Raw genomic sequence first — 12601 nt, 5'->3', positions numbered from 1 at the left:
GGTTGAGGAGGGCTATGATTGCTCTTTATAAATATATCAGAGGGATAAATATCAGGGAGAGAGAGGAATTATTTAAGCCTAGTACCAATGTGGACACAAGAACAAATGGATATAAACTGGACACTAGGAAGTTTAGGCTTGAAATTAGACGAAGGTTTCTAACCATTAGAGGAGTGAAGTTCTGGAACAGCCTTCCAAGGGGAGCAGTGGAGGTAAGAGACATATCTGGCTTCAAGACTAAGCTTGATAAGTTTATGGAGGGGATGGTATCATGGGATAGCCAATTAATTGCCAAAATTAGATCTTTGATTATTAGCAGGTAAATATGCCCAATGGCCAGTGATGGGATGTTAGATGGGTTGGGATCTGAGTTACTACAGAGAATTCTTTCCTGGATGCTGGCTAGTGAGTCTTGCCCACATGCTCAGGGTTTAGCTGATCGCCATATTGGGGTCGGGAAGGAATTTTCCTCCAGGGCAGATTGGCAGAGGCCCTGGAGGTTTTTTGCCTTCCTCTGCAGCGTTGGGCACGGGTCACTTCCTGGAGGATTCTCTGCACCTTGAGGTCTTTAAACCACGATTTGAGGACTTCAATAACTCAGACATAGGTTAGGGGTTTGTTACAGAAGTGGGTGGGTGAGATTCTGTGGCCTGCATTGTGCAGGAGGTCAGACTAGATGACCATAATGGTCCCTTCTGACCTTAAGTCTATGAATCTATGAAATGCCCACATTGTGTTTAGGGTGCCTTTCTTACTCCAGCAGTTTTATGGTAAATCATTTTTAAATGTTGGAATTGTTCTGCTTCCCCATGACTTTCCCGCCAGTGACTTCTGAGATGCGGGATTTCTGCCAGCGTAACTCCTCTCTTTTGGGGGAATTAGGAGTCAGCATTTGGTATCAGTTTGTTTTGCTTCTTGCTGATCTCTGTTGACTTCTGTAGCTTAGAAACTCTTTGCCGCAATGCTCAGCGGTTGGCAAGTCATGTTGTAAGAATCAGTGAGATCAAGGAAAAGCTCCCTGTCCCTTCTCAGTGCAAGATAAGGGAACAAAAGCCACAGCTCGTTAATTCAGTGGCACTTACTGGGTACTCCGTGTTCTTGCAAATCAGGCCTCTCTTGTTTAGAAGAAGGATGGTCTAGTGCTTAAGGTGCAGCCCGAGACTCGGGTTCAATTGCTTGTTCTGCCCCATACTTCCTGTGTGATGTTGGGCATGTCACTTATCCCTGCTGTTCCTCATCTATAAAAGAGGAATATTAATATTTCCTGTCTCCCAGAGGTGTTGTGCGAATAAACGTATTAAAGATAGTGACGGAGCAGGAGCTAACTCTTTCTAGGCTATAGCAATCAGCAGGGATCATCATGGAGAAGCTGAGGAGCTTAACTGTGTCACCCACATTTGAAGAGATTGGTGGTTATCTTAACAGTTTGTGCTATTGATTGTCTTTCAGAACCAGCAGGCGAAAATAGCCCAGCTGTATCTGCCACTGGTTGCACTGCTCTTAGAGAATATCCAGCGAGTGGCTGGCCGGGACACCCTATACTCCTGCACGGCCATGTCTAATTCTGTGAGTAACGCTACGTGCACTGAGGATTGGCAGTTCTCTTCCTCAGGATTTTTAGCTCAGCTAGAGCGGCCGCCATCCAAGGCCGTTTTCCCTTCTTCACTGGGCACCAAAGATCCACCTCGCTCTCCCCTTGTCTCAGGGCCCATCGAGGCGCCCCCATTCTCCACCATACATGACAGAGCAGGACTTCTCCCTAGCTTAAGCACTCACTGCCAGACCCAGCCTCCTTGAAGTAGGTTTATTTGTCTGAACATAAGCACACTCCACACACAAACAGTTCCTTGGCTCGCCCTTCGTCCCAGTGTTTCACAGCCTTCCCTCCCAGGGGTCTGTGGTAATCCTGCTCTTTCAGCCTCACGGCCAGTTCTCTGTTCTCAGTCACCTTTGCTTCCCTTCTGGAACACTGGCCCCAGAGCTACCTTCTTGGGCACCTGGTCTCTTGTTCCAGGAGCCCACCATCAGAGTTAGCTCCACTCCTCTCCCCCAGCACAACCTGCCCCAGCCACTCTTCCTCCTCTTGGCCTCTGGCAGGCCTTTCTAGTCCCAGGGGTAGCCCTGCCCCCTTGAATTGGCTCCATTAGACCTGATCTTCCCACAGGGACCAACCCCCCATTCCGTTAGCTCTATCACCCTACCTGAAGTTTTTAGTATGTACTGCCAGTAGCCTGCTCAGTTTTGCTTTATAAACAAATAACTGTGTTCTCTTTTCCATAGCCCAGTTTGATCTCGCTTGTTTCATTCATTTCACATTCCTTTTCTACTCTGACATAAATCTCTCTGCACTGCTAGGTGAGATTGCTTTGCCCTTTCATTTGCAGTTTATAACACATTCTTTTGAGATCTACCCTATGTAAGTGTCATTATTTGAGGAAAGTGGGTTATCGTAATGTGTTAATGTAAAACCAAGTCCCGCTCTCGCACAGACGTGGATTTACAATGGGAGTTGCATGTTCATATCTGAGCTTGGCCGCGGAGTGAGCTCAGCCTTGCAAATTGTCCCTGCCCATTTATTCAGGGCAAGTAAATTTTTTAGACTGGCAAGTAAAATATCAAATTTTTAGAGCTGGCCAACATTTCAACAGAAATCTTGGGGAGAAAAAAATTTAACAAAACATTTTTAAAAATGCTTTACTGTTCCTTGAACAACTCTGCTAGTGTATTCATCCTCATCCTGGCAGAAGTGAGTGAGGAGATTTTTTTTTTTTCTTTGTAGTCACAATAAATATTTTTCATCCCAAATTTGCAACGCTGATCTAGTTGGTAGTTGCTGTTATACTTTGACACCGCTTTTCCGTCACACATATCTCCTGTTGTTTTGCAGGCATCGAGAGATGAGTTGTTATGTAATTTTACATCCCCTTCAAACAGATCGAGTCTGATTGTGGAGAAAGATACAGGTAAATGAGTTAGTTAAAATGTAATTAAAGTATCAGCAGTGCAAACTAAAAGCAGCTGGTAGAACCAAACAGCACTTTCCCTGTATTATTCCAAATGCATAGCAAGAGAAGGGAGACAGGAGAACAATACACCAAATGTGGGCTTGTCTTAGTCTTCAATGGGCCAGAGTTTTAAGTGATTAAAAATGGCAGAAGTCTGCTCCCTTCCTTGCCCAGCACAATAGTATGCCCACCCTTTGTGAGGGACTTTGTAACACTAAGGTTACGAGGCTAGATTCGGCCATGCTTCGACTGAGTAGCTCTGTTGAAATCAGTAGCCAGGGTAGTCGGAGGTGTGAGTGCAGCTCCTGGACGCGTACCCACCCTACATTCAGTCTAGTTAGCACAGCTAAAAGCAGCAGTCAAGAGGCGGCGACACAGGCTTCAGCGACGTGTGTGTTTCTGTGCTTAGGGTCCCAGCGGGTTTGTACAGCCCTCCCTGAAGGCCTGAAGTATTGCCAAGGCTTCACATGCCCTTTTCAGCTGTTCTAGTGCTAGTGCAGGTCTGCCTCTCGGGGCTGGGATCGCCTCTCGAGTTGCAGTGTAGACCTACCTGCAGTGGCCTAAGCATCAATATCGGACCCAATGAGATTACTCATTCCAAGGGGTGATTATTGCTAGATGGAAACTCTCCTTAAATGTTTATAAAGGACTTTGCTCTTGGGGGAAGCCACAAGACGTATTAGGAGAATAGATTTCCCTCCTTATGCTCAGGAGATAGGTGGCCTGCCAGACTCTTCCGTCCTCCTTCCAAAGCTCAGTTCAGTGGGAGGTGAGAAAGGGCTGGCGGAACTGATCCATTGTTAATATTCAACAGTTATCAAATCAATTGTCAAAAGGCAGAGCCTGACACCCTTACTCACACGGAAATCAATGGGACTACCGGTGGAATAATGTGTTACTCAGTGCGAGTAAGTGGAACAGAATCTGGGCCAGAACATAGAATCATAGAATATTAGGCTTGGAAGAGACTTAATTATTACACTACTAGTCTGTTAAACAACCTCTTAAAGGTTTGTACGTCTTTGTCGAAACTCTGCATGACCCTGTCAGTTCTTTCTGGATTGGTCGTGGCTCCAGCAGTACTTGTGCACTTGCCATTTGTTCTCTGCAAGTCGTGTACCACCTCTTCAGGCATCTTTCATGAAGCCCCTTCCCAGTGGTAGGTAGTCGCTAACTGTGCCTTCCTGGGTTTGTTCTTTTCCTTTAGGCTACGGTACAGCACTTCCAAACGGCCACAGTATGAAAAGAGACGACTCGAAAGGATCTCTGAGTTCAGAAGGGGCAACGGGTTCTCCTGATCAGTACAACACCGGGGAAAACGTAATGCATGTGGGATGACAGAAAGCAATAGCACATTTGGGCTGTTCAAAAAAAAAAAAATCACCATGTTGATCGTTCTCTTGCAAACCAGTTTTAAAGCAAACAGAAAGTGATAGATGTGTTTTATAGAGGTCCGACTAGATGATCTAATTGTGCCTTAATCTATTGATCTAAAACACTGTGAATGATTTATAGAAGGTCAAAGTCAGAATTCATAGGGAATGTTTCTACTCCGGTATGCACATGTGCTGTGACTGACATGCACGTGCACAGATCCCCAGTGGTTTCCATGGGTCACTGCACGTTTGACCAAGGCCTGGTGAGTTCTCTAGGTGGACTGAAAGCAGAGCACCATGGTGTTTGTCTGCCAGTGCTCATCACTTTCAGGGGAGAAGATGCGGAGAGGACACAGCTGTAGGAAAAGCAGCTCTGTTTAAAAAGCAGCCACCACCTCGCTTCACAGTAAATAACGTTGGTCAAATGACCCAGGGAAGAATCTGGCCCCAAATTTTAAGAATGCAAGTTCCCTGCCTGAGCCCAAGTTGCGTGCACAGAGACTGGGGATTTGCCCCGGCTTTCCTGTGACCAGCAGGCATTTGCACATGTAACTGGGGCGGACGCGGAATTGCTACATGCTCTTTTAAAAACGTTGGCCTCTGTGACTAAAAAGGCAACAGGAGCGAGCTCTCGGAGCTGCCACTGGTTCTGCCAGTGCATCCTCAGAAGGGAGTCTGCAGAGCTTCTCCGTGGGAGAGGCGGGGCCTGGTGAAGATCCAGTATCCCCACCAAGAGCCCTGAAGTCCCAGTTCTGCCAAGTGCTTGAGCACTGAACCATTCCTATTCAGCCAAGTGTTACGCATGTTACACACGTGCATAAGAGAACATCCAGCTCTGCTTTGCAGCAAGTAGTGTTGTTTTGGCACAATTCTTGTCCAGGGACCCTGGTTAGCCAGGAGTCCTCCTCCAAGTAGTAGAAGGTTTGTTTTTCAGAGTACCCAAAAAATAGTTCTGTTAATAGACGTGATGTACCAGGGTTCAGTTTTACAGCAACAGAGGTGCAGGTCTTTACAGCTGCATAGTGTAGTATGTACACTGTTCTCCGGTGCCATCTGTGCACCTCCTGTTTTCCAGCATTGAGTGGCGTGTGGATTTAATAGGTAGAATTTGGCACATACAAACAGCGCGATGCTCATTCTGTGTGTGCAGTGACTCATGCCCCTAGCCTGTTCCAGAATAAATCAGAAACTAAAAATGTCTGTCTATTCTGTATGGTCCTGGGGCCCAGCTAAAAAAAACAAACCAGAAAAAAACCTGTGTGGGGCTTCAGCCAGAACTGACCAGCCCAGGGAGCAAAGAGGGTGCGTGCGGTTTCATTCTGCTCGCTCCATGGCGGAGATCGTTCATTCCGCATTCCCCTTCTGTCAGCCGAGACCCCGGCAAGTGCCAGCTCCAGCCCGATCTCACGGTGGCTTGGGTGACATGGGAACATCTCGCCCCAGCACGCAGATTGCAGCCACCAGCATATTTCACCTAAGCCACCAATTAGCCATCAGGTGGAAGCAGCCTCGGATGGGGGGCAGCCTAGGCTCCATTCAAAGCAGGGACCCGGCTCTCTGTGCTTCGGGATGGTTTTCTAACACGTATCTTTGTGGTGGTTAGAGCCGGAGAAGTTCCACGAGGAGTAACGTGTCCCATCACAGTAGGCTGGACCAGTATGAGATCAGGAGTCTCCTAATGTGCTACCTCTACGTCATTAAAATGGTCTCTGAAGGTTAGTGACGCTCACCGTACTGTGTGCTTAGGGAGATGGGTCTGGTCCCCACCACAGCCCCGTGTGCCGTGGCGTGTAGCAGCCGTAAAGGAGAGGGGATCTACCCCAGGACAGGAATAATGCGGGGCCACCAGAAGCAGCCATACACTTCCTCACCTGACAGGCCCCAGTGTGAGGGGCAGGAGGGGGCATCCCCAGTGCTGCAAGGACCCTGGAGAGGCTGCTGGGAGTTAGACACCCTCTTCGTCCCCCACCCCAGGCTGTGCCAGTCAGACACCAGCATGGGCCGAGGGTCTGGTAAAGCACCATTGCTCGGGTGGTCTCTGTGCTGTATATTGCAGCAGGGTGTGTTGGGGCATCACAGAAGGGGGGGTGCCGGTTGTGCACCCTCGGTTTTCATCGTGTTACCAGAAATGTACAGTAAGTGAACTCATTTCTGAGGGGAGGGCTGCGCCTCCCCTCGCGAAGCCCAGCTGTCTCCCACAGCCAGCTGGGGCTGCCAAGGCCTAAGACTGGAATCAAGGGCTGCGAACCCCGGCCCGTCCCACACTGCTGAGTTGAGGGGGGAGCGAAGGGATCCCAGCTGGAGCCTGGTTCGGTAGAGGAGCCCCCATCACAGGAAAGAGGGCGAGCCCACGGGTACCACATCCATCACTGGGGGGACAGGCAGATCCCGGACTTGCTCAGCTCTGTCTTATTTCATCATTTTCAAAAATGCGTTAGTGGGGAAGGGGAGCGTCTGACCCTGACTGCTGGAGGAGGGCAGCTTAGGGGCTGTTCCCCTCCGTGGCTGGAAACACGTTCACTGCAGCTCCCTGCACCATTTCATTGGATGAGCAGGCTTGGCAAAGGCCTCCAGGGAGGTGAAGAATCAAATGGCCAGTACGAAAAGACACATGCTTGTGTGGCTGCAAAGATAGATTTCCACGGGCCAGTGGTCACAGGCTGATTTAGCCTGCAAAGACCCTCTGTGACGGTCTTAAATGTTGTTATATATTCTTAGCAGGTTTGTTTCATTTTCAGATACACTTCTCACCTATTGGAACAAAATATCCCCCCCTGAGCTGATAAATGTCCTTGTACTTCTGGAGTAAGTATCAGGAGATTGTATCTATGCTTCGAATTGCACGTGATACGTTTGTTATATAACGTATGTAGGTAAAATGAAACCATCCCTCCATGCACTGTACACGGTACATGCTGCTCCGTTCCACACAAGATGCAGCCTACCAGGAGGTAGAAAAGTAGTTTGTATAATATTGCTTCACATGAGGAATGATCTAGGGTCAGCCATTGCAGACTGTAGGGTCACAGCCCGAGAGGAGCAGTGTTAGATACGTGAGGCCGGGCTGCCAAGCTGACGGTGATGGGCACTGATTCTGTGCAAAGAGCGTTCCATTGCATAACAAGAGAAGGTGATCACATCAAAGGCTCTGGAAATACCAGCGCAGTCTCACTTTCTATTGTGTCTGGCAGCACAGATGGGGGAGTAGATAGGAGTGTGTTTGGGGGGGCTGAGGGCCTACACACTGAGCACAGGGTTAAAATACAGACACCCAAACCCACACACCCAGACGTGTACTGGTTAAAGTGAAACACTCAGTCTCCTTCCTGACATTTACAATGTTTTTCTTTCTAGAGTCTGTTTATTCCACTTCAGATACGCGGGGAAGAGAAATATAGCCAGGTATTGTACTCTTTTTGCTAGTGGTTTCTTCCCACGCGCCACCTGCCCCATGGAGTCAACATGAGAATGAGCAGGGGAGCACTCGGATCCAGTGCGGGGAGAGGGAGCTGTTGGGGAGCCAGGGAGAGGAAGTGGGGAGCTCCCTTCTGCTTTTAAGAGGGGAGGGAAGTGACACTTCTCTCAGTGCTCTCTCTTTTCCTCCGGCTCAGCAGAGGGCAACTTCAGCTCTCACTGGTAAAGCTCAACTTCCCAGCCGTTTCTCTGACCCCGCCAGCCCTTCACTGAGATTTATTTTTATAGCTTTCTGCTAGCGTGAAGCCGCAAGTTTTGAAAGACAAGTGGTGGGTCTCAGTTCACAAGTCTGGCTCGGGGCCTGATTCTCAGAGGTGCTGCAAAGCAGCCCCTTCGTTGCTGGCTATGCTAGAGTTTGAGGGACAGACCCGCCGCTGGGGCTAATTGGCACCGTGCTCCGTTGGGCCAGCAGGGACAGGCTGTCCTTGTGGTTTTTTGTTGCCTGCTCCAGGTACCACATTAAGCCCTGCTTGGTATTGGCATGAGCTTGACAAGCAGTTTGGACTCGGGTCTCCCTGCTTCACGCTCCAATGGTGATGCCAGCCCAGTGCCACAGGCCCATCCTAGTCTGCATCTTGGGTTCTCCTTTCAGGGTTCACGATGCCTGGCTATCAAAGCACGTCGGAGTGGACAGGAAATCACAGACAATGCCTGCCCTTCGCAGCAGAGCCGGCCTGATGCAGGCCCGGCTGCAGCACCTGAGCAGCTTGGAAAGTTCATTTACGCTCAATCACAGTATGTACGGAGACGGGGCTGGTAATGTCATTTTATCGACCACTGCGTGTTGCCACTTGCGACGACACTTCCCTTTGGTTGCATCAGGCTGCTCGGCTTTGCATCTTTACACTGATCCCCTCTCTTCCCTGCAGCCCCCTGAACTGTGGGGCGTGGTGGGGCTTCATGCCAAAGGGTGTGTTAAAAATCACCCCTGTTTCGTCTGTAGATGGAATTTTCCTCTTCCGATCTCGCTTCCAATTCCTGGTTGCCGGTAGGGACAGATGGTGCCCTGCTGCTAGTGAGAGAGCAGAGCAGACAGGAATGCTGCGCCCTGCGTGGTGTTCGCCCCGTGCAGAGTCCCAGCACGAGGGCAATGCCAACGGGGCTTCAGTGGGATTTAAGTGGGGTATTGGCCCTTCTTCCCATGGGTGAATGCCACCCCTCCCCCATGAGAGAGCCTGCCCCGCGTCTGCTCCAGGAAGCCAGCTTGGAGAAGGCAGCTGATGGGTGGGGATGTCGCGTTGCATCTGATTTGGGGGCCAAGGGAGGTGGCAAGAGGCCACTCACAAGCTTCCCTCTGTGTGGTGACGCCGCTGCCCTTGTCTGCCGTGGGTAAGGAGAGTATCTGCTGCGCTTAGGCCTCAGGAGAGCTGGCGTTATAACCCCGTGTGTGCCTGAGCACCACCCTTGCACATTGTTCTGGAGGGTTCCATCACTTTTCTTTACTTCCTGCTCCCAGATGCTGGCACCTCCGAAGCAGACATTGTGCACCAGGCCTTACTGGAAGGCAATACGGCCACAGAAGTTTCCCTAACGGTCCTGGACACCATTTCTTTCTTCACCCACTGTTTCAAGGTGAGCATTGAAATCACCATTGTCCTTTGGTGTATTGCAGACCCCCAAAACAGTGTCGATTTGCAAACCCTGTGTTAGACTGAACGCTCTCCCGTGTTCATGTGCTTTTCCTTTGTGCTCACTATCATAAAGATGTACCACACGGAAGTATAGTGCAAAAAAAGAAAACCCGAGCTGAGTCTTAGGCATTTATACTTTTATTGACAGAGTTAGTTCAATAAAATAAGTAAGTGTATCCTGCTAGTAGGCGTGTTTAGGAATTCAAACAAATAGTAAAAGCCAAAAACTCACAGACAGTATTGCCCGTGCTTTGTGCAGTTAGTCAAATGAGAGCACCTACTTCTCTGGGGCCAGATCCCAGCCTGTGTAAAAAGTACTACACAACTGTAACAGGGTGTCTGTGATATAAGCTTGTTATGTTTTTAAGAGCTGCGGTGAGAGAGGTAACAGATAAGTGGCTCAGCTTTTGAAGTTACTTCTGCAAATGTGGTAATATCGTTTGACTTTTTATCTAGTGTAGAAAATAAAATCTCTGACCAAATAGTATAGCTCTGGGATGACTTCCCATTTTTCTACCGTCGTGTGTCTGTACTTATTTACCCAAGTCGCTGTAGAACTATTATTTGTCTGGCTTAAGAAATGGTATGTTCTGTTATGCATGGGTATCCTAGTCACTTACAGTTCTTCTTTGAGTGCTTGCTTATGTCGATTCCATTCTAGGTGTGCACGCGCCCATGTGCGCAGCCTTCGGAGATTTTTGCCGTAGTGGTATCTGTAGGGTCAGCTGTGGCGCCCTCCTGAATGCTGCACTCAGGTGTTGGTATATTAGGCACCGCCGACCTACACCCTCTCGATTCCTTCTTACCACCCGTGGTGGTTAGTCGGAGCACCTTTCCCTTGCCTAGCAAGGGTTAGCAGTTCTTCTACTTCAGGGGCCTGTGTCCAACTGATCTTGTTGGGTAGCAGAAAGCTCTCCACCAGAGTGACCTACCTGGCCAAGTGGAAAAAGTTCACATGCTGGACCTTGGACCAGGGTATCCGAGCAGGCCTCGCTGCAGGTGATCCTGGATTATCTTCTGCACCTCAAGCTCTGGGGGTTGTCCCTGTCTTTAATCAAAGTCCACTTGGCCGCTATTTTGGCCTTCCACCCTCTGCTCTAGGGCAGGTCAGTCTTCGCTCATGACATGATGGTTTTTGAAAGGTCTGGAGAGTCTCTACCTGCACGTCAGGGATCTCGTCCCTTCCCTTGGACCTCAACCTTGTGCTGTCACGGCTCACAGGTCCCCCCCTTCAAACCTCTGGCTTCCTGCTCTCTTCTTCTTCTCTCCTGGAAGGTTTTGTTCCTGGTTGCGATAACGTCTTCCCGCAGGGCCTCTGAGATCAGGGTGCTTACTTCTGAGCCACCCAATACGGTGCTCTACAAGGACAAGGTCCAGCTGTGGCCACATCCAGCGTTCCTGCCCAAGGTAGTTTCACAGTTTCATACCGGCCAGGACATATGCTTACCTGCCATCTTTCTGAAGCCTCGTAAATCGGAAGAGGAGTGCAAGTTGCATGCCATGGACATTAGGAGGGCACTTTGCCTTCTACATGGACAATACTAAGCTATTTCACAAGTCAACGTTGTTCATTGTGGTGGCAGACAGGATGAAAGGCACTTGGCCCAGGTGCTGATTCAGGATATCTGCGGGGCCGCTGCCTGGTTGTCCATCCACACCTTTACATCTTATTACGTGCTTACCCAGCAAGCTTGAGAGGATGCTGGCTTTGGCAGAGCAGTGCTGCAAGCTGCAAGACCGTGAACTCCGAGCCCACCTCCGTAGAAACTGCTTGTGAGTCACCTAGAATGGAATTGACGTGAGCAAGCACTTGAAGAAGAAAAAACGGTTACCTAACTTCTGTAAGTGTTGTTCTTCGACTTGTGTTGCTCATGTCCATTCCATTACCCGCCCTCCTGCCCCTCTGTTGGAGTTTCCAGCAAGAAGGAACTGAGAGGATGTAGGGCTGGTGGTGCCTGATATACCGACGGATGAGAACGGCACTCCAGAGGGCGCAACGGCCTACCCTATGGATACCACTAAGGCAAAAATCTCTGACGGCCACGCATGCGGGTGCGCACACACCTAGAATGGAATGGACGTGAGCAACACATCTCGAAGAATAACCATTACGAAAGGTAGGGAACTGGTTTTTGAGGTGCACACGCTGGGTATTTCTGCAGAATGAATTCTCTCCTTGCTTTCTAGAACCAACTCTTAAACAACGACGGCCATAATCCACTCATGAAAAAGGTTTTTGATATTCATCTCGCCTTTCTCAAAAACGGGCAGTCAGAAGCAGCTCTGAAGCACGTCTTCGCTTCCCTGAGAGCTTTCATTAGCAAGGTAGGTGCAGAGGTGACACATGAGGCGGTCCTGTGCCCCCAAACCTTTAAACTGTGCTCCTGCCCCTACTGACAGTTACGAGATATCCCTGGGTAGGTGGGACAGCTTTAAAGGTTCCGGTTAGAATTTGTACAGGCAGTGGGGGGGATGGATGGATGGACAGCCCTAGCCTCACTTTCACTGCCGGCCTGCGCTGCTTGGAGGTAATGGATCAGCAGGGCCAGACGAAGTTGTCTAACTTTAAACAGCGGTCAGCAATGTACTGACACTCATCGCAGCTGGGTAAAATACCAGGGGACCTCACCAGGAGCTAAAGAGGCTGTCCTGACTCTGGCGGTGGACAAGTGTGACTCTGAAGTCAGTCCATTGACCTCTGCGGTTTTCCCTGGATCCTGTAAGAGCTCAGTATCAGTCCCACCAAAATGTTGCTCTTCCCTGAAGCATTTGTGCCAACAGGCAGCGTTAAAACGAGTTAGCCGCCAAGGTGGGACTAGCACTCGGGACGTGCTGCATCTATGGGAGGTAGCGACGCACTCACTTTCTCCAGCAGCTTTTTCAACATTCCAATAGTTCCGTTCTGCACAAAAGCAGCCCAAGGTTGTGTTTGAACACAGCAACTTCCTCCCTTCCCCGCCAATTGTTATGCAGTTCAAATGAACAGGCAAATCCACACCCGCCCTGCTGGGTCTCCTTACGAGATTCCAAGACCCCGAGCTCCCGGAGACTTAGCCCGGAGCTAAGGCCTTATGCCCAGGAGTTCCAAAGCAAAGTGAAAACTACGGTGGGCCAA

The 12601-nt window shown here is 49.6% G+C and overlaps 1 protein-coding gene across 5 annotated transcripts in view; it reads left to right on the top strand.

Moving 5' to 3' along the window:
• DOCK11 (dedicator of cytokinesis 11) overlaps positions 1 to 12601 on the top strand; it is a 114827-nt gene that overhangs the window by 71827 nt on the left and 30399 nt on the right. For all 5 annotated transcript variants that reach the window (XR_005584630.1, XM_039488291.1, XM_039488292.1 and 2 more), the window contains 9 exons: positions 1450 to 1566; positions 2888 to 2963; positions 4213 to 4325; positions 5985 to 6096; positions 7120 to 7186; positions 7736 to 7783; positions 8448 to 8590; positions 9312 to 9427; positions 11674 to 11811. Coding sequence is in view for 4 of the 5 variants with exons in the window: in XM_039488291.1 (XP_039344225.1) it covers positions 1450 to 1566; positions 2888 to 2963; positions 4213 to 4325; positions 5985 to 6096; positions 7120 to 7186; positions 7736 to 7783; positions 8448 to 8590; positions 9312 to 9427; positions 11674 to 11811 (930 nt within the window). In the remaining variant the exon portion in view is untranslated. The remainder of the gene's footprint in view (positions 1 to 1449; positions 1567 to 2887; positions 2964 to 4212; positions 4326 to 5984; positions 6097 to 7119; positions 7187 to 7735; positions 7784 to 8447; positions 8591 to 9311; positions 9428 to 11673; positions 11812 to 12601) is intronic.

Source organism: Mauremys reevesii, linkage group 9 (assembly GCF_016161935.1).
Source record: "Mauremys reevesii isolate NIE-2019 linkage group 9, ASM1616193v1, whole genome shotgun sequence".
NCBI lineage: Eukaryota > Metazoa > Chordata > Testudines > Geoemydidae > Mauremys > Mauremys reevesii.
The sequence above is the reverse complement of the archived record's forward strand: the minus strand, read 5'-3'. Positions and strand labels throughout refer to the sequence as shown.